The sequence below is a fragment of the Nerophis lumbriciformis genome, linkage group LG12, assembly GCF_033978685.3.
Source record: "Nerophis lumbriciformis linkage group LG12, RoL_Nlum_v2.1, whole genome shotgun sequence".
NCBI classification, from domain to species: Eukaryota; Metazoa; Chordata; class Actinopteri; order Syngnathiformes; family Syngnathidae; genus Nerophis; species Nerophis lumbriciformis.
This window is the reverse complement of record NC_084559.2, coordinates 11846319-11868473: the sequence shown is the minus strand read 5'-3', so window position 1 is coordinate 11868473 and position 22155 is coordinate 11846319. Positions and strand designations below refer to the sequence as shown.

General features: G+C 46.8%; 1 protein-coding gene across 5 annotated transcripts in view; it reads right to left on the bottom strand.

The window, feature by feature from the left end:
* fbrsl1 (fibrosin-like 1) overlaps positions 1-22155 on the bottom strand; it is a 1050133-nt gene that overhangs the window by 121206 nt on the left and 906772 nt on the right. For all 5 annotated transcript variants that reach the window (XM_061985899.2, XM_061985900.2, XM_061985897.2 and 2 more), the window contains exon 7: positions 6440-6488. In XM_061985899.2, coding sequence (XP_061841883.2) covers positions 6440-6488 — 49 coding nt within the window. The remainder of the gene's footprint in view (positions 1-6439; positions 6489-22155) is intronic.

Below are 22155 nucleotides of genomic sequence, written 5' to 3'. Positions count from 1 at the left end.
TCATTTTGCGTCGGGGGGGCAAATGAACCCCCCACCAGGGCCCCCTGGACCCTGGCTACTAGGTTTTTCTGATTTCAAAAGTTGGCAGGTATGCAATAGGTAAGAAAACTTGGTTTTGCGTGATCGGGTCCTTTAGGTTTCAGCTCCACAGTCTTGTGAAATGTTTGGCCTGAAAGCTAAGTGTCTACTGTGTGACTGTGTTGATTTCTCACTGCTACATTTAGCTTCTCCAGTCATTGTTGACCTTCAATTCAATAAGAGCAGTTTTAGGTGCTTTTACTTCAAGGTGCTATCTCCACGAAATCAATATTTAGCAGGAGGTTGAAGACAGAAAATAAACCAAACCTTTGGCAGTTACATAACACTTGCCCTCTGCGGCTCGGTCATAAACACCAACACAGCAGCACCCGGGAGAACTCGCTCTTGGGCAACAACACACTTTATTACAGATCCTCTCAACGTGTGTAATTAGTTTGCCTCTATAACAGGTTGTCAAAAGACGAGCATTGCAAAGATGACACAAAGTTAATATGAGAGACCGAGGGTGAGGATGTCTGGGTTTTCCCCAAAACCTGGTTCTGTGAGCATAATTACAGTGTTTTACTGCCACTGATTACAATGTTGGTCTTGCCCCTCTTCTATTAAACCTGAACTGTCTCATTACCCTGACAGACCGTGGCCATGTGTGCAATTTGGGTTTAACCTCAAGTGTTTGTGAACCCAGATAAAGTTCACAGGGAAAGGACAATTCTGAGAAACAAGCGAGACGGGGTAAATCCCTGCCTACTGTAAGACAAACATCATCACATCATTAAATATGCATGTACGCCGTGATGTTTACGCGCATCTGTCTTGAGTGTAAACCCGCCAACAGCTTGACGGGCCTGGTGATCAGAGGAAAGCAGGCTTTTCATTGGTCCCACAGGACTGTGTGCAAGACCAGGAGTGGGGACACATACGCTGGGTACTAAACCAGAGGAAAACAGCCTTTGGGCTGCTGTGTACAACACACACATCCATAATATACATAGAGACAAACAAACACAGCCCTTGAGTTATTTACCCCAAAAAACTACTTTTTTTCCCTTCATTGTCATCGAATCACTTCATCAAAACAGCAGATTACTTTCCTGTCTCCACTCATTGTAATCTGTCACTCTTCTTTAATAACCAAACAGGATCGTGTTCATCTAAAACACAATTAGGGGTTCTCTCGTTGGATTGTTCAGTTCAGTTTTAGTTTATTTGGAACGAATGAGTATATTGATCTTCCTATCATATTTCTATGTGCTAACTACCGTATTTTCCGGACTATAAGGCGCACTTCCATCCATCCATCTTCTTCCGCTTATCCGAGGTCGGGTCGCGGGGGCAGCAGCCTAAGCAGGGAAGCCCAGACTTCCCTCTCCCCAGCCACTTCGTCCAGCTCCTCCCGGGGGATCCCGAGGCGTTCCCAGGCCAGCCGGGAGACATAGTCTTCCCAACGTGTCCTGGGTCTTCCCCGTGGCCTCCTACCGGTCGGACATGCCCTAAACACCTCCTTAGGGAGGCGCTCGGGTGGCATCCTGACCAGATGCCCGAACCACCTCATCTGGCTCCTCTCGATGTGGAGGAGCAGCGGCTTTACTTTGAGTTCCTCCCGGATGACAGAGCTTCTCACCCTATCTCTAAGGGAGAGCCCCGCCACCTGGCGGAGGAAACTCATTTGGGCCGCTTGTACCCGTGATCTTGTCCTTTCGGTCATAACCCAAAGCTCATGACCATAGGTGAGGATGGGAACGTAGATCGACCGGTAAATTGAGAGCTTTGCCTTCCGGCTCAGCTCCTTCTTCACCACAACGGATCGATACAGAGTCCGCATTACTGAAGACGCCGCACCGATCCGCCTGTCGATCTCACGATCCACTCTTCCCTCACTCGTGAACAAGACTCCGAGGTACTTGAACTCCTCCACTTGGGGCAAGATCTCCTCCCCAACCCGGAGATGGCACTCCAACCTTTTCCGGGCGAGAACCATGGACTCGGACTTGGAGGTGCTGATTCTCATCCCAGTCGCTTCACACTCAGCTGCGAACCGATCCAGTGAGAGCTGAAGATCCTGGCCAGATGAAGCCATCAGGACCAAATCATCTGCAAAAAGCAGAGACCTAATCCTGCAGCCACCAAACCCGATCCCCTCAACGCCTTGACTGCGCCTAGAAATTCTGTCCATAAAAGTTATGAACAGAATCGGTGACAAAGGGCAGCACTTAAAAACCGTATTTTTCCTCAAAACTTAACAGGGCACCTTATAACCCGGTGCGCCTAATGTACGGAATAATTCTGTTTTTTTCTGACCGACCTTGAAGCAGTTGTATTTGGTACATGGTGTAATAGTAGACTATTGTACTTGTGACCAGTAGATGGCAGTCAAACATAAGAGATACGTGTAGACTGCAATATGATGGCAATATGACTGAAGTAAACAACACCAAAATGTTATATGTTCCATTGAAAATATATATTGAAAATATAGGGCAGCACGGTGGTAGAGGGGTTAGTGCATCTGCCTCACAATACCAAGGTCCTGAGTAGTCTTGGGTTCAATCCCGGGCTCGGGATCTTTCTGTGTGGAGTTTGCATGTTCTCCCCGTGACTGCGTGGGTTCCCTCCGGGTACTCCGGCTTCCTCCCACCTCTAAAGACATGCACCTGGGGATAGGTTGATTGGCAACACTAAATTGGTCCTAGTGTGTGAATGTGAGTGTGAATGTTGTCTGACTATCTGTGTTGGCCCTGCGATGAGGTGGCGACTTGTCCAGGGTGTACACCGCCTTCCACCCGATTGTAGCTGAGATAGGCTCCAGCGACCCCAAAGGGAATAAGCGGTAGAAAATGGATGGATGGATGGAACGTGCATACGATACCATGTAATGCATCACACAATTCCAGTTGTTTCATTACAGCACGTCCGAAAAGGAGGAGGAAGAAACATATCTTATTTAACCCTACCCATTTTTTCATACCATAGCAATTATATCCAATGTCCTTGTTCTCTTTAACAGAACAGTGAACAAATAAATAATAAGCAAATACTATATCATAGTAAGCAAACACATATTAAATACATAAATAATCTTTGTCTCAAAAAAAAAAGGGGGGAAAAATGGTGTAAAAGTAGGGGTGTAACGGTACTAGAGATGCGCGGATAGGCAATTATTTCATCCGCAACTGCATCAGAAAGTCCTCAACCATCCGCCATCCACCCGATGTAACATTTGATCAGAACCGCACCCGCCCGTTGTTATATATCTAATATAGACGATGCAAGGCATTAATGAGGTTATAAAGCTTTTGCCTGTTAAAGAAAGGAGACTGATCCAATGCAGCACAGACATTCGCGTGCCACGCTGTCACGGCCCAGACGCACACCAGTGCGCAATCATATGGGAGCGGCGCTGAGCGCACCTCCAAGCGCGTCTCGCTGCCGGCGACGGCCGGGTATGGGCGCCATCCATTTTCAGGGCTAGTTGATTCGGCAGGTGGGTTGTTACACACTCCTTAGCGGGTTCCAACTTCCATGGCCACCGTCCTGCTGTCTATATCAACCAGGGTGAGCCCCACCCCTTTCGTGAGCGCACTGCGCGCTCAGTGACCCCTGTTACGAGAACCCGGCAACAGGGGTGGCGGGCAGGTAAGCTGCGCGGGCGGAGCGCGCGGAGTGACCCCTGTTACGAGCCCCTGGCCACGGGGGTGGCGGGCAGGTAAGCTGCTTACCTGCTGCGCGTGACGCCGGCCGCGGCGAAGGCGGACGAGGCGGGGTGTCGGTGCGGTGGGCGCGGTGGTGACCCTGGACGTGCGTCGGGCCCTTCTCGCGGATCGCCTCAGCTACGGCTCCCGGTGGGGCCCTCTCGGGGGAAGGGGCCTCGGTCCCGGACCCCGGCGAGGCGTCCTTTCTCCGCTCCGTAAAAGTGTCCATCTCTTTTCTTTTTTTTTCTTCTGTTGTGGCATATGCTGCAGGTGCCTGCTCGTTTTTCGTATGTGGGTAACAACATTTAACTATGTATATATATTTCCCAATTGGTTTAACTGCCACCCGCCTGAATCTATTTAAAATCTAATTTTTTTTTATTTCCACCGCCCGACCCGACCCGCGGATAAAATCTAATTTTTTTTAATTTCATCCGCCCGATCCGCGGATAATCCGCGGACTCCGCGGTTGTGCCCGCAAACCGCGCATCTCTAAACGGTACACAAAAATATCTGTTCGGTACGTACCTCGGTTGAGAGGTCACGGTTCGGTTCATTTTCGGTACAGTAAGAAAACAACAAAATGTACATTTTTGGGTTATTTATTTACCAAATGTGCAAAATCTTCCACCAAAAATATTTTTCTTAGTGTAATATTTGATGTGAAGTAATGTGAACCTTGGATAGGTCAATAATTCATAATAACATTGATTTTGATTCAATATTATGTTTTGAGCAATGACAGTTTGAAAGAAAAAAAAACAGCTTTGTTTTATTAGTCAACATTGCAACTTTTTCTAAATTTAAGCTTTTTTATTTCACTTTTGTTATGTTTTTGTTTATTTTAATAGTATTTTTAGAATGTGCCGTGGGCCTTTAAAACACTAGCTGGGGGCCGAAATAGCCTCCGAGGCACACTTTTGACACCCCTGCTATAGATAATAAAAAATAAAATCTGATAAATCTATGGATAAAAAGCATAGCCTGGCGACGCATGCGCGTTTAACATAACTCTCTCTCTCTCTCTGTCTCTGCCCCTCTCTCACCAATGCTGCTGTTTGTTTTGTTTTTAATCCAATCCGATCAATCCAATCCACTTTATTTATATAGCACATTTAAACAACAAAATGTTTCCAAAGTGCTGCACAACAATATTAAACACAATTAAAAACAATATAAAATAAATATGATTAAAAACAATTTCAAAGGGTAAAACCAATTAAAACAGTAAATAGAAAGCAAAATTTTAAAAACACAGAGGACAACAGAGGACCACACAACTCACGTAGTGTTAAAAGCCAGAGAATAAAAGTGGGTCTTAAGACGAGACTTAAAACACTCCACTGTGGGAGCAGTTCGAACATGGAGGGGCAGAGTGTTCCAGAGCTTAGGGCCGACCACAGAGAAGGCCCTGTCTCCCCTGGTTTTAAGTCTCGTCTTGGACACCACGAGCTGGAGCTGGCTCTCGGACCTCAAAGCGCGTGCAGGATTGTAAGTTTGGATGAGGTCCGAGATATACTGAGGTGCCAGTCCATGTAAAGCTTTAAAAACAAACAGCAAGGTTTTAAAATCAATTCTAAAATGAACAGGGAGCCAGTGCAAACTCTCAAGGAACCCCTTCTTAACCCTGAACGTACATAGAAAATACACGCAACCCTAACTCAAAATGCCGGACATTTGAGGCATTTAAGGAACTCCGCCCTGACAGCTCCGCAAAAGAGGACATGTCCGGTGAAAAGAGGACGTATGGTCAGTCTATCCTAGCCCGTTAGCTGCTAGCATGCTGTGTGTTGTGCCTCGGTGTGCATTGTTTACACAACGTGCGTTACGCTACTTAATATGTCTGTGTGGAAACTCGTTCGGTACACCTCCAAACCGAACCGAAACGGTTCAATTCAAATACACGTACTGTTACACCCCTAAGAGCAAGTAAGTTATTCCTGGGCAGCAGACAACAGTAGTAAGACCAGCTGCCCGGCGGAGAACAAACTGATTTGAATGCAGTCTAGATGTTTCTTAAAGCCCAAAACCACACAGCCAACAATGGCAATGGGGATTTTCTGCATTCAAAGTGCGTTCAAACTCTCAAAATGGCCGTTTATTGCGCTGCTTTCTGCTTCCATTTCCCACTCACTCCGCGTGTTAATGGGAACTGCTCCCAGGTTATGGCGCCTCAGGGAGACGTGGTCTGCATGCAGCTATCCGCCACCGGAAGTCTGATAGAGCCTCTCCTCCCTTGACCTCCCGGTGTCCGCAGCTTAACAAATCAACACCCTCCTCGCTATATGTGATTGATTTCTGCGTTCATTGCAATACGACAGCAGAGCACCTACAGACTCGGGCCGAGGGGCTGACAAAGCTCTTTCTTTCTTTCCCTTTGGCATCCATTGTGGCCCCGGCCTGCTGTCGGAGAGCTCGTAATGCCCGAAGGGAAGTTCCCATTTGTGGGAGCATGTGGCGGAAAGGCTCTAAATCCCCTCTAATGAACCAATATGTAAGAGGGCTAAGCCTCTGGCTGTGTCGGCCAGGAAACATTGCGCCATGGCAAAAGGTATGCATATGCATTCACTTGTCTCTGTTTATGCCTGCTCATATTTAAATGGCAATGTTAGACGCAGGATTAACGGAAGGAGGAATATTTGTTGTCATTTGCATTAATCAGACGAGGACGCAAACCCTCGAGACAACTGACAAAGCAGCGGTGCTCTTACCTTTGGGTGTGGTGTGAGAAAAGAGCCTCTGTGATCCTACATCAGACACCTGGAAAGAGAAGAGGAGATTAGTCTACTGAGCTCAGTGGCAAACTCCAGTCAGCCCTTGCTCATATATTTTCAGTTATTCATCAAAACCTTAATCTCAATGCTTATTCAGTCGTAAAAAAAACAAAAAAATAGGGTCGAAATACTCGGAAGGAAGGCGTCTGTGCCTAACAACGCTCCGTGTGTACCTGATGGTCCCTGACTTGCTTTTGGGGAGGTAACATTAGGTGGCACTGTTGGGCCACATGAAAACTCTCCAAAGACATCAGGAAGGTTCTATGCCACATCCACTCAAATGCATCCGCATACATGCAGCTGCTCAAAACAGATCATTTTGCAATCATAAAATCCCCAAAACATTACACAAATTCCTTTGTTTTTTTAGTCAATTCAAGCACAGATCACACCTCACTCCTACCCACCTCTCCAAAGTGGGCTGGCTCAGGGTGGAGGACCGAGTAAAACAACTTGCACTGAACCTAGTCTATAAAATCCGCTACACCTCCCTGATACCGACGTACATGTCAAACTACTTCACCATAACCACAACACCAGGGGGAGCTCCACAAACCACGTTAAACCCAGATTCCAATCCAACAAAGGTCTTAATTCATTCTCTTTCTATGCCACATCAATGTGGAATGCACTCCCAACAGGTGTAAAAGAAAGTGCATCTCTATCCTCCTTCAAAACCGCACTAAAACAACACCTCCAGGCAGCTACAACCCTAAACTAACACCCTCCCCCCACCACATCCCACCTCCCTTATGCTTTCTGATCTCTCTATGTCCACTACTTGCTGTACATATCCTACCAAGTCAGACCTCCATCCATCCATCCATCTTCTTCCGCTTATCCGAGGTCGGGTCGCGGGGGCAGCAGCCTAAGCAGGGAAGCCCAGACTTCCCTCTCCCCAGCCACTTCGTCCAGCTCCTCCCGGGGGACCCCGAGGCGTTCCCAGGCCAGCCGGGAGACATAGTCTTCCCAACGTGTCCTGGGTCTTCCCCGCGGCCTCCTACCGGTCGGACGTGCCCTAAACACCTCCCTAGGGAGGCGCTCGGGTGGCATCCTGACCAGATGCCCGAACCACCTCATCTGGCTCCTCTCGATGTGGAGGAGCAGCGGCTTTACTTTGAGCTCCCCCCCGAATGACAGAGCTTCTCACCCTATCTCTAAGGGAGAGCCCCGCCACCCGGCGGAGGAAACTCATTTCGGCCGCTTGTACCCGTGATCTTGTCCTTTCGGTCATAACCCAAAGCTCATGACCATAGGTGAGGATGAGAACGTAGATCGACCGGTAAACTGAGAGCTTTGCCTTCCGGCTCAGCTCCCTCTTCACCACAACGGATCGATACAGCGTCCGCATTACTGAAGACGCCGCACCGATCCGCCTGTCGATCTCACGATCCACTCTTCCCTCACTCGTGAACAAGACTCCGAGGTACTTGAACTCCTCCACTTGGGGCAAGATTTCCTCCCCAACCCGGAGATGGCACTCCACCCTTTTCCGGGCGAGAACCATGGACTCGGACTTGGAGGTGCTGATTCTCATCCCAGTCGCTTCACACTCAGCTGCGAACCGATCCAGTGAGAGCTGAAGATCCTGGCTAGATGAAGCCATCAGGACCACATCATCTGCAAAAAGCAGAGACCTAATCCTGCAGCCCCCAAACCGGATCCCCTCAACGCCTTGACTGCGCCTAGAAATTCTGTCCATAAAAGTTATGGACCTACACTGTTTCAATGTCCATTTCTAAGATGATGCAATTGTTGATGACTGAAGTGCTGATGTCAACCAAACCTAACCCACCCGTCCGAACCCCCTCCACACCCCGGATTGTAAATAATGTAAATAATTCAATGTATATACTCTGATGATTATCTTGTGTGATGACTGTTTTATGCTGATAATATATATTTATACCATGAATTAATTAACGTGGACCCCGATTTAAACAAGTTGAAAAACTTATAGGGCAGGGCCGACATCCGGGCAACTGAGCTACATACGGGTTCTTCGAGCCATAGCAACCTGACTGGCGTTGAAAACAAACCGTCGCCATTACTCTTTAACCTGTCGACCTGCGCTGATTAAACCCGTCATTCTGCCTCCAAAATGCAAAAAAACGGTGTTGTTTTTGGTTGTGCAAACCACAACTGGAAACAGGGAAAACAAAGGTCGTATTTTGTTCTGCCAAAGCGTGCTAAAAGCCCACAGAGATGAGACAAATGGCTCGCAGCTTTACTTTGGGAAAACGAGGACGGTTCTCACTGGAGTCCCCCAAAATATCCCGGGTCTTGTGTTCGGATCACTTCGTTTCTGGTAAATATAAAGAACAAAAATCCACCTTCTTAACCACAACTTGGCTATACCGTCCATGCTAATGTTGAACCCGTTGAATTTTTACTGAATAACGTTCGACAGCTGAAGTTGTTGTTGTTGCACAACAATAACATACGGTATAAAGGCTATTTCCAGTAATTCAGCAAATAATAAATCATAATACTGAACTGAATTTGAATGAGCTCTCTACAGATATAATAAATATACAGATACTGGTAGCCACCGTGTCATCCTTATTATCATTTATCAACATACCTTGGGTGATTTAACCATTTTTATGTGATTTATTCGTTATATAACAACCGAAGCTAACAACCGACCTGGTGCGCTTGTGAGGTAGACATAAAGATTTCCAAATTCCATGTCCGGCCATTGTGTAGGATTATCAGTCCACGCATCTGCTGGAAAGGCGGTAAGGGCAGTCGTTTAATCCAACTACAGAACATTTTAGGGCTGCAGCTAACGATTATTTTTCTATCGATTAATCTATAGATTATTTTTTTCGATTAGTCGGTTAATCTATAGATTATTTTTTTCGATTAATCTATAGATTATTTTTCCTTTTACCGATTATTTTTTTTATTTAAAATGAAGAGGAAAAAATAAATGTAGGCCAGTTTTTTCAAAAGGCATGGCTTTTATTTACAAAAAAAAAAAGTATGGCCACTCAGTCAACATTGACAACAACATGACAAAATATTCTGTAACAATGTAAACATTTAAAACTTTTAACATTTAACAAAATTAAAAGTAGCTTATTTGCTTTTTAATGTGCAAATATAAAAGTAAACATCCAGTGCAAATCTTAATATTCTGGAATAGTATAAGCATTTCAAAAGTAAAAGTATTGCTTATTTTGCTTTAAAATGTGCAAAAATAAAGATAAACATCCAATACAAAAAAGTGCAAAACGGAAATATTCTGTAACAAGTGTAAACATTTCAACAAAAGTAAAAGTATTGCTTATTTGCTAAAATGTGCAAAAATAAAGCTAAACATCCAATACAAAAAAGTGTACAGTGTAAACATTTCAACAAAAGTAAAAGTATTGCTTATTTTGCTTAATAACACAACAATGATAGTATGATTAAAGTGAAAGTTAATTGTTGGTTTGTACATAGTATATGTAACCGTTAATGTTGTAAAAGGTATTTGCACAACTAATTAACGTTAGCGTTTGTGACACGTCTTGTGCCGTGGGGTTCTTTCAGGACCGACAGACTGAACGCCAGACGGCTTTGCCAGGTTTACAATCTTTTAATTTTACACAAAGTCTTTTCTCTTCCAACTCTTTTTCTCTTTCTTTCCTCGCTTTTCAGCTCCTCTTCCTCGCTCGCTCGTCGTCCCCTGTCTCTTGCGGCGTCGCTCCCGGCGCGCCCCGCCTCGCCGCTCGCTCGCCGCCGCCGCCGCCTCTCCACAGCGTTAAAGAGGAGCGCGTCTTTGTAAACACTGAACAGGCACGCCAAACGCGCCTCTCAGAGCGAAACGGTGCTTTAGTTTATGAATTTACAACGCAGATACAAATGACACATTCATGTTTTTGTGTAATAATGACAACGTATACGCACGCGGACGAATGACTTGTTGATGGTGATGGCAAGAACGCTGTCGGGGGTTTTCTTTTCAAATGTTTGTTCATAGCCGTTGTGCTGCTATGATAGGCCATTTCCGCTCGACACAGTGTGCATACAACAACATTATTAGGCCGTTTATTGAAATACTCCCACACTTTTGACGACTTTTGGCGTGCTTTTTTCCCCTCGCTCGCATCGTCTGCTTTGCGCTCCGCCATGACAGTGGTGTGACGTAAATATGCGACGCACAAAAACGGCGTCGACGTATTTACGTAACCGATGACGTCGACGCGTCGTTTCAGCCTTAGAACATTTTAACTCGTATCTTAACCTAGCCTCACTGGAAAGACTATTTACATAATCATACGCCATTTAGAACAGTTTAAAATGCCGTGAAACCTCGTTAAATGCCTTTTCTGTCAATGCTGTGTTCGCTGTGAGCTGGTTTGTTTTCAACGAATTCAATATGGCGACCGGTTGCTAGGGGATTGGCAGGCGGAAGTGACGTAGGTCCGCCCTCGCCTATTGGGGTGTTACCATTGAGTGGTCAATTGTACGGAATACGTACTGTACTGTGCAATCTACTAATAAACGTTTCAATCAATCAATCAATCAATCAACACACAGCTCTTCTTAAGATGGCGCCATAATAACGACCTGGTTTGAAAGTCACAATTTCCGCCAGGCTGTAGTGCCTCTCACAAAAAGTACCGTGCATCAAGCTGCAAGAGCATATGTTCCACTCGACGGGTGCAAGTGCCCTTAACGGCGATGCCTGTATTTTACGTGGCACAATGGGAACATATGTAATAAATGAACAGTGAATCCGAGTGAGCACAAGAGAGACGGAGCAGAAAGCAAATGATTTGGTAAACACAGATGGCCGTCCTTGGCATCCCTCTCTAGTTGTTCACAAGTGTTTTGAGGATGTCCTCTTCTCTCCAACAACTCCCAATTTCTCCTACGCGGCCACTGTGTGCTGGTCTACGTATTGGATTCGTCTCAGTGCAAGTGCCCACGACAGTACCCAAAATAAACACTGGTCTGCTCACATTATCATCATAATGAAAGTCATAATCCCTTAGATAAACTCGATGCCAACTGGAAGCATTGAAGTCCCATCTTAAAACTCATTTGTATACTCTAGCCTTTAAATAGACCCCCCTTTTAGACCAGTTGATCTGTCGTTTCTTTTCTTTTCTGTCCCCCTCTCCCTTGTGGATGAAGTGCTGGCTGTCCAGAGTCGGGACCCGGGGTGGACCGCTCGCCTGTGCATCGGTTGGGGACATCTCTGCGCTGCTGACCTGTCTCCACTCGGGATGGTCTCATGCTGGCCCCACTATGGACTAGACTCTCACTATTATGTTAGATCCACTATGGACTGGACTCTCACACTATTATGTTAGATCCACTATGGACTGGACTCTCACTATTATGTTAGATCAACTATGGACCGGACTCTCACTATTATGTTAGATTCACTATGGACTGGACTCTCACTATATTGTGTTAGATCCACTATGGACTGGACTCTCACACTATTATGTTAGATCCACTATGGACTGGATTCTCACACTATTATGTTAGATCCACTATGGACTGGACTCTCACTATTATGTTAGATCCACTATGGACTGTACTCTCACTATTATGTTAGATCCACTATGGACTGGACTCTCACACTATTATGTTAGATCCACTATGGACTGGACTCTCACTATTATGTTAGATCCACTATGGACCGGACTCTCACACTATTATGTTAGATCCACTATGGACTGGACTCTCACTATTATATTAGATCCACTATGGACCGGACTCTTACACGATTATGTTAGATCCACTATGGACCGGACTCTCACACTATTATGTTAGATCCACTATGGACTCGACTCTCACACTATTATGTTAGATCCACTATGAACTGGACTCTCACTATTATGTTAGATCCACTATGGACTGGACTCTCAGAGTATTATGTTAGATCCACTATGGACTGGACTTTCACCATTATGTTAGATCCACTATGGACTGGACTCTCACACTATTATGTTAGATCCACTATGGACTGGACTCTCACTATTATGTTAGATCCACTATGGACTGGACTCCCACACTATTATGTCAGATCCACTATGGACTGGACTCTCACTATTATGTTAGATCCACTATGGACCGGACTCTCACACTATTATGTTAGATCCACTATGGACTCGACTCTCACACTATTCTGTTAGATACACTATGGACTGGACTCTCACTATTATGTTAGATCCACTATGGACTGGACTCTCACACTATTATGTTAGATCCACTATGGACTGGACTCTCACACTATTATGTTAGATCCACTATGGACTGGACTCTCACACTATTATGTTAGATCCACTATGGACTGGACTCTCACTATTATGTTAGATCCACTATGGACTGGACTCTCATACTATTATGTTAGATCCACTATGGACTTGACTCTCACTATTATGTTAGATCCACTATGGACTGGACTCTCACTATTATGTTAGATCCACTATGGACTGGACTTTCACAATATTATGTCAGACCCACTCGACGTCCATAGCATCCGGTCTCCCCAAGCGCACCTTCTTACATACGTCACATACGTATACGCCCTCGCGGAGTAGAGAGGTAGCGGCATGGTAACATTAGCTGTGATGCTAACGGAGCAGTGTGAGTGGTAATACGAGAGAAAGAAGGTGCGAATCTGGTAACAAATGAAGGAAGAATTCATTCCCAAGAAAAACAGCAGGGGGTCCATCGTCTGGCGGTGGTTTGGCTTCAAGCGGGAATATGTCGAACATACAACCGTAATATGTCAAGTGTGGGGCAAAAACGTACAAAAATACTAATGTAGCATCATTTGAAAAGTCACCTGTTAGAGAATGAAGAGTGCTTGAAACTCCGCATGTCAACATCTCCGTTCGGTGCCACACCAACAAAATGCCGAGGCAACCATTTCCACATCAACACCGTATGAAAAAAACAGAAGGAGATGACGTCCGTACACATTTATGGCCATGATTAAGCAGGTTCAAGCTTAAAAATGGCCAAATGAACTAAAAATATCAATACTACAATAGTATTGGCCACTATTTCTACATCAGATGAGTGTCTAACTGAATAAGCCTTAGACAAACGAAATTCCACGATTCCCTGCCACTTGTGCACCTGACGTTTATAAAATAAATCATTTTCAAATATGATGCTGAATTTCACCCATTTCTCTCTCTCTCTACCCCCTGCTCTTCTCTGTCACTGTTTTCTTTCGTTCCTATGTGTCTGTCCCCTCTTAATCCGTGTACTGTTTGGCAGAAAGAAAGTATTGGCCGCGAGATGAGACCAACCTGTTCAGTATCATGGCCACTGATTGGCTCAGCCTCAAGCAGCATTATAATATTGGATCAAACGAGTGTAAAGGTGACTATGTGGGTGTTATTTCATGTCTAGAGGGTTCGCCTAATGTTAGAAATCGTCTTAACCGTTTATATTTTGGCTATGAAAATATTGGATTTATAATTAATAGCTCCATCCATCCATCCATCTTCTTCCGCTTATCGGGGCCAGGTCGCAGCCTAAGCAGGAAAGCCCAGACTTTCCTATCCCCAGCCACTTCGTCCAGCTCTTCGAGGGGTATCCTGAGGCGTTCCCAGACCAGCTGGGAGATATAGTCTTCCCTAAGTGACCTGGGTCTTCCCCGTGGCCTCCTACCGGTCGGACGTGCCCTAAACACCTCCCTAGGGAGGCGTTCGGGTGGCATCCTGACCAGATGCCCGAACCACCTCATCTGGCTCCTCTCCATGTGGAGGAGCAGCGGCTTTACTTTGAGGAAACTCATTTCGGCCGCTTGTACCCGTGATCTTGTCCTTTCGGTCATAACCCAAAGCTCATGACCATAGGTGAGGATGGGAACGTAGATCGACCGGTAAATTGAGAGCTTTGCCTTCCGGCTCTGCTCCTTCTTCACAACGGATTGATACAGCGTCCGCATTACTGAAGACGCCGCACCGATCCGCCTGTCGATCTCACGATCCACTCTTCCCTCACTCGTGAACAAGACTCTGAGGTACTTGAACTCCTCCACTTGGGTCAGGGTCTCCTCCCCAAACCAGAGATGGCACTCCACCCTTTTCCGGGCGAGAACCATGGACTCGGACTTGGAGGTGCTGATTCTCATCCCAGTCGCTTCACACTCGGCTGCGAACCGATCCAGTGAAAGCTGAAGATCCTGGCCAGATGAAGCCATCAGGACCACATCATCTGCAAAAAGCAGAGACCTAATCCTGCAGCCACTAAACCGGATCCCATCAACGCCTTGACTGCGCCTAGAAATTATGTCCATAAAAGTTATGAACAGAATCAGTGACAAAGGGCAGCCTTGGCAGAATCCAACCCTCACTGGAAACGGTTCCGACTTACTGCCGGCAATGCGAACCAAGCTCTGACACTGATCGTACAGGGAGCGGACCGCCACAATCAGACAGTCCGATACCCCATACTCTCTGAGCACTCCCCACAGGACTTCCCGAGGGACACGGTCGAATGCCTTCTCCAAGTCCACAAAGCACATGTAGACTGGTTGGGCAAACTCCCATGCACCCTCAAGGACCCTGCCGAGAGTATAGAGCTGGTCCACAGTTCTACGACCAGGACGAAAACCACACTGTTCCTCCTGAATCCGAGGTTCAACTATCCGGCGTAGCCTCCTCTCCAGTACACCTGAATAGACCTTACCGGGAAGGCTGAGGAGTGTGATCCCACGATAGTTGGAACACACCCTCCGGTTCCCCTTCTTAAAGAGAGGAACCACCACCCCGGTCTGCCAATCCAATAATTAGTAGCTATTTCGGGGAAATTTGTTTACCACCGTGAGGTTCGTAACCAAATGACAGGGTTTAATGTACTAACAAAAACGGAAGCACCGCTGTAATGTTGAAAAAGATAGAAGGGAATGTACGTAAATTTAATCGTGTAAGTCATTTTCTAATTATTAGAGGAGCATAATCGACATATAACATTTCCTGTGTCCCTCAACAGTAGATGGGGAAGAAAAAAACAGCCTGTGCATTATCAATCAATCAATCAATCAATGTTTACTTATATAGCCTTAAATCACGAATGTCTCAAAGGGCTGCACAAGCCACAACGACATCCTCGGCTCAGATCCCACATCAGGGCAAGGAAAACTCAACCCATTGGGACAATGACAAACCTTGGAGGGGACCGCAGATGTGGGGACCACCCCCCTGGGCGACCGGTGCAATGCACGTCGAGTGGATCTAGCATAATATTGTGAGAGTTCAGTCCGTAGTGGATCTAACATAATAGTGTGAGAGTCCAGTCCGTAGTGGATCTAACATAATAGTGTGAGAGTCCAGTCCATAGTGGATCTAACATAATAGTATGAGAGTCCAGTCCATAGTGGATCTAACATAATAGTGAGAGTCCAGTCCATAGTGGATCTAACATAATAGTGTGAGAGTCCAGTCCATAGTGGATCTAACATAATAGTCTGAGAGTCCAGTCCATAGTGGATCTAACATAATAGTGTGAGAGTCCAGTCCATAGTGGATCTAACATAATAGTGTGAGAGTCCAGTCCATAGTGGAACTAACATAATAGTGTGAGAGTCCAGTCCATAGTAGATCTAACATGATAGTTAGAGTCCAGTCCATAGTGCCATCCATCCATCCATTTTCTACCGGTTATTCCCTTTGGGGTCGCGGGGGGCGCTGGAGCCAATCTCAGCTACAATCGGGCGGGAGGCGGGGTACACCCTGGACAAGTCACCACCTCATCGCAGGGCCAACACAGATAGACAGACAACATTCACACTCACATTCACACACTAGGGCCAATTTAGTGTTGCCAATCAACCTATCCCCAGGTGCATGTCTTTGGAGGTGGGAGGAAGCCGGAGTACCCGGAGGGAACCCACGCAGTCACGGGGAGAACATGCAAACTCCACACAGAAAGATCCCGAGCCTGGGATTGAACCCAAGACTACTCAGGACCTTCGTATTGTGAGGCAGATGCACTAACCCCTCTTCCACCGTGCTGCCCAGTCCATAGTGGATCTAACATAATAGTGTGAGAGTCCAGTCCATAGTGGATCTAACATAATAGTGTGAGAGTCCAGTTCATACTGGATCTAACATAATAGTGTGAGAGTCCAGTCCATAGTGGCTCTAACATAATATTGTGAGAGTCCAGTCCATAGTGGATCTAACATAATAATGAGAGTCCAGTCCATAGTGGGGCTAGCAGGAGACCATCCCGAGTGGAGACAGGTCAGCAGCGCAGAGACGTCCCCAACCGATGCACAGACGAGCTGTCCACCCCGGGTCCCCGACAGCCAGCGCAACGGCAGATCAACTGGTCTAAAAGGGGCGTCTATTTAAAGGCTAGAGTATACAAATGAGTTTTAAGATGGGACTTAAATGCTTCTACTGAGGTAGCATCTCTAACTGTTACCGGGAGGGCATTCCAGAGTACTGGAGCCCCAATGGAAAACGCTCTTTAGCCCGCAGACTTTTTTTGGGCTCTGGGAATCACTAATAAGCCGGAGTTCTTTGACCGCAGATTTCTTTCCGGGACATATGGTACAATGCAATCAGCCAGACCTTACCCTTTTTCATTCCGCCAGAACCAGGGTGCCAGGTTACAACACAAACTCTTTTTTAGCTTTGGAATTCAGCACTCAAGCAAGCATAACTTCGGCACTAAATCGTGGCCCCAGAGGGCCTTGGAAGAAGAAGAAAAAATATATGGGCTCAGATTGAAGCTTGTCAAATGAACACGGGAGCTTGCTCATAGAAAAGCTGAATGTGGCACAAGGTTAGGAAAACAGAGTAGGGACTGCCGGAATTGGCAATAACAAGTGTTATGACTGCAGTGGCTATTCCACGAGCACTGCAGACAGGACAAGTAACTGTTTATCATGTGATAAGACGGTCTTGTCTGCGGCTGCAGTTTCTTGCTTTATATTATGCCAAATTCAATGGATTCCAAGCAACATCAACAACAACCACTTAGGATTTTAATATAGTGTTTTGAACCTGCCAGACCATGTGAGTCATTTGTATAACAGACCTATAATAGGCCTGATTTGGCCTACTGCTGTTTCTTTCTTGGATTTGCGTGTCAAGTTGACATTTTTCACCGAGCCGACAATCGCAGCGGCTTGCGGTTGCGGTGAACAGAGGTCATGAACGACAAACTCTCCTCACTTTCTTTGAGACGTAAATGAAAGCGCAGCCCAGCTCTTTGGAAAGGGCCTCGGAAATTGAAGCATTTAAAAACACTAAGAGGAAAAATTCAAGCCACATTGCTCGTGAGCCAAAAGCCCTTGGAGCGGGCTGCGGGAAGTCTGACCTTTTTTTGGGGGGGCCGTCTGCTATTTGAGCCTGGGGCTTCAGGGGTCTGGCCCTCCTCTCCAGAGGGCCGTCAGTAGGCCTCAGCTTTCCTTCCCTATTCTATTCATTAGCCATGCTTTATGATTCAACTTCCTCTGAGCCACACAAGAGCTCCCTGAGGAAAGAGGCTGCTGGAGAGATGGAGAAAAAAAAGAGAACGAGGCTCAGGGAGGGGAGAAAACAGCAAGATTGAGGTCATAGTTCCCAGCCGGGTTCCAGCTCTCAACAGCTGTGAAAGCCTCCCGTTTCCTTAGCAGGCGTGAAAGGAGAGGGGGGGCGGGGGAGTGTATTGAGGGAACTGGGCCAGCAAACCCACGATCAGAGCGCTAACTTGACTAAGTGCCACATGCTGAACTATAATTCCCAGATTTAGGGATTGCCAAATAACAAATTACACTGCCGTTTGTTTTTAAAACTCCCCAGAACGCCACTGACTTATTGGCGCCATAAATCTCTTGATAATAGCACAGATGCACAGGCCAAGTGTTTACTATTGCCGTGAGTGCATTTGCTGACGGAGAGCAATTTTTCTGCACATTTTCCACGTCCGCATCACTCGGACTGAACGCCATTGCAAGCTAATCAATTTCGACAATCTGACACATGCCTAATTGCTTTTTGGAAGTATTAAACCACCGCCATGCAGAATTATCGCACAAAGGGCCGTCTGACTATGGGAGGGCTGGCGTAATCACGTGAATGACCTTCAAGGCATGAATATATGAAAAGCATTGATCAGTTAAGCCCATGATTTCACCGAGACAGGAAGGTCAGCAATTACCCAGATTCAATTAACCCCATTTTGTAAAGACTGCTGAGAGAATAATTTCTTTCCACCTACCTAAGACCTCCCTCCCTCTTTATGTAAATCACATGATTCCCAAGCTTTCCATCCACCTTGCATGCCTTGGAGCTGAGCAAATCCTCCCGATTCTGCAGTCCGAGTTGAGGTAAAGGCAGACTAAATAAAACCAAGCAGCTACAGCTCATGCCCTCCGTTCCCTCTCTGGTTGAGACTTAATTTTAACACTAAAGGCTGGCAGAGTCATGCAGCAGCTGTGGTGTGAAAACAAAGAAACCTGTTAGAAGGCTTTGTTGTGGGCTAATGCCTACAACGGCTATATTTATCATTTAGTTTGGACACATTTGCTATTGCCATGACAGACTGTTGTGGGACAAGTGGTAATGCAGCTAATCTTAACACCTATACACCTCAGTAACATAAAGTCACGCAAAATGGTATGGAAACTGATTAACAAGGGATTGCATACAATAAGCTGGACACCATCTACCACCATTTTATGTCCTGGGCATGACGTTAAAGTGCATCCGGCAGTGGAGGCTCCTCTAAGGGGTCTTGGGGCACTAGGAGGTTAACTTCTTTACTACTGTTACCCCAGGTGGCCCTTGGCAAAGGCCTAGTTCCTGACTGCCCCCTAGCCAGGGATACGGTGAAGACCTCAACGGCTGCGATGGCGGAAGAAGGCTGCAGCAGAAAAGGGTTACCAGTCATCTTGGACTCCATGCTACTGGACCCTGACCCGATTTCTGTCAAGGATCGTGTGGTGACTGTCTGTGCACCAGTCTCCCCACGTAAAACAAAGTCACGCACAGGCATCCTCCAGAAAGGCATACACCCCTACCAGGAGGATCGTCATACTCGTTCGAGTGACCGCCGATGATGATGATGATGACCACCTTTTTTTAATCTTCATAAAAGGGTAAAAAGTTATTTTGTTGATTAACCAGTGTTCGTTTTAAGACACAACAATAATAATAAAAACAAGTTCTTAACCAGGGACGCGCCAATCCGATGACAGATTATCTGATGATTTCCGGGAAGAAATACATGATCAACCAATGCAGATTCTTAACCCTGAACGTACATTGAAAATACACGCAACCCTAACTCAAAATGCCGGACATTTGAGGCATTTAAGAAACTCCGCCCTGACAGCTCCGCAAAAGAGGACATGTTCGGTGAAAAGAGGACGCATGGTCAGTCTATCGTAGCCCGTTAGCTGCTAGCATGCCGTGTGTTGTGCCTCGGTGTGCATTGTTTACACAACGTGCGTTACGCTACTTAATATGTCCGTGTGGAAACTCGTTCGGTACACCACCGAACCGAACCGGAACCCCCGTACCGAAACGGTTCAATACAAATACACGTACCGTTACACCCCTGGTGGACACGAATAAGGTTAGGTGGGATTTACCCTGCATAACGTTAGCTGGCTTATTGTCGAAGGGGCCTCAGAGGCATTCCGTTGCTGAGGTTTCGCTGTATTCCTTGGGGGGAAAATTAAAATAAAGTTCATGCACACACTTCATTTGTTTCCTTGCGTGGCATTTCATCACTGTCACCACCGCTCTTCCAATCTTCCATTTTCTGTCACTTTTAAGTCGTTTGAGTAAATGCTCAAAGGTGTGAATTATGATTCTGATGCGCTATTGATGCAGAAATCGGTTTTGGGCATTCACTCTCATCAGTCTCCGTAAGGCTCTGTATGCACTGAGCAGCAACACCAACAACAACGGTCATCCGTAAGGCCCAGCGGAGACTCCACTTCCTGAGGGTGCTGAGGAAGAACAGACTGGAGAGGCAGCTGATGGCTGTCGAGAGCCTGCTGACGTACTGCATAACAGTGTGGTACGCCAGCTGCACTGAAGCAGACAAACAGGCGATTCAGAGGGTCATAAAGTCTGCACAAAAAAATCATCGGCTGCCCCTTTCCCCTCCCTGAAGGATTTACACAACTCCCGTTGCCTCAACAGAGCAAAAAGCATCACCCAGGACAGTACACACCCTGGCTTCCACCTGTTCGACCTGCTACCATCGGGCAGGCGCTACAGGTGCATCAGAGCCAGAACAAACAGGCTGAGAGACAGCTTCTTTCCCAGAGCTGTCACCATCTTGAACTCTAACTTATAATAATAATTCACCCCTATACAATATCCTGCCCTAATACCCTACTGTGCAATAGTACCCTTCGAGTGCAATACGTCCGACACTGAGTGTTATTCATTACCCCGGTACTCTTGTCTTGTTCTGTATATTGTACAGTATTTTGTATTTCTATAGTGTTTTGTATATTGTACAGGATTGATTATTTTTATAGTGGAACCTCGGATTCAGGAGGAACAGTGTGGTTTTCGTCCTGGTCGTGGAACTGTGGACCAGCTCTATACTCTCGGCAGGGTCCTTGAGGGTGCATGGGGGTTTGCCCAACCAGTCTACATGTGTTTTGTGGACTTGGAGAAGGCATTCGACCGTGTACCCCGGGAAGTCCTGTGGGGAGTGCTCAGAGAGTATGGGGTAACGGACTGTCTGATTGTGGCGGTCCGCTCCCTGTATGCTTGGTGCCAGAGCTTGGTCCGCATTGCCGGCAGTAAGTCAGACACGTTTCCAGTGAGGGTTGGACTCCGCCAAGGCTGCCCTTTGTCACCGATTCTGTTCATAACTTTTATGGACAGAATTTCTAGGCGCAGTCAAGGCGTTGAGGGGATCTGGTTTGGTGGCTGCAGGATTAGGTCTCTGCTTTTTGCAGATGATGTGGTCCTGATGGCTTCATCTGGCCAGGATCTTCAGCTCTCGCTGGATCGGTTCGCAGCCGAGTGTGAAGCGACTGGGATGAGAATCAGCACCTCCAAGTCCGAGTCCATGGTTCTCGCCCGGAAAAGGGTGGAATGCCATCTTCGGGTTGGGGAGGAGACCCTGCCCCAAGTGGAGGAGTTCAAGTACCTCGGAGTCTTGTTCACGAGTGAGGGAAGAGTGGATCGTGAGATCGACAGGCGGATCGGTGCGGCATCTTCAGTAATGCGGACGCTTTATCGATCCGTTGTGGTGAAGAAGGAGCTGAGCCGGAAGGCAAAGCTCTCAATTTACCGGTCGATCTACATTCCCATCCTCACCTATGGTCATGAGCTTTGGGTTATGACCGAAAGGACAAGATCACGGGTACAAGCGGCCGAAATGAGTTTCCTCCGCCGAGTGGCGGGGCTCTCCCTTAGAGATAGGGTGAGAAGCTCAGTCATTCGGGGGGAGCTCAAAGTAAAGCCGCTGCTCCTCCACATCGAGAGGAGCCAGATGAGGTGGTTCGGGCATCTGGTCAGGATGCCACCCGAACGCCTCCCTAGGAAGGTGTTTCGGGCACGTCTGACCGGTAGGAGGCCACGGGGAAGACCCAGGACATGCTGGGAAGACTATCTCTCCCGGCTGGCCTGGGAACGCCTCTGGATCCCCCGGGAGGAGCTGGACGAAGTGGCTGGGGAGAGGGAAGTCTGGGCTTCCCTGCTTAAGCTGCTGCCCCCGCGACC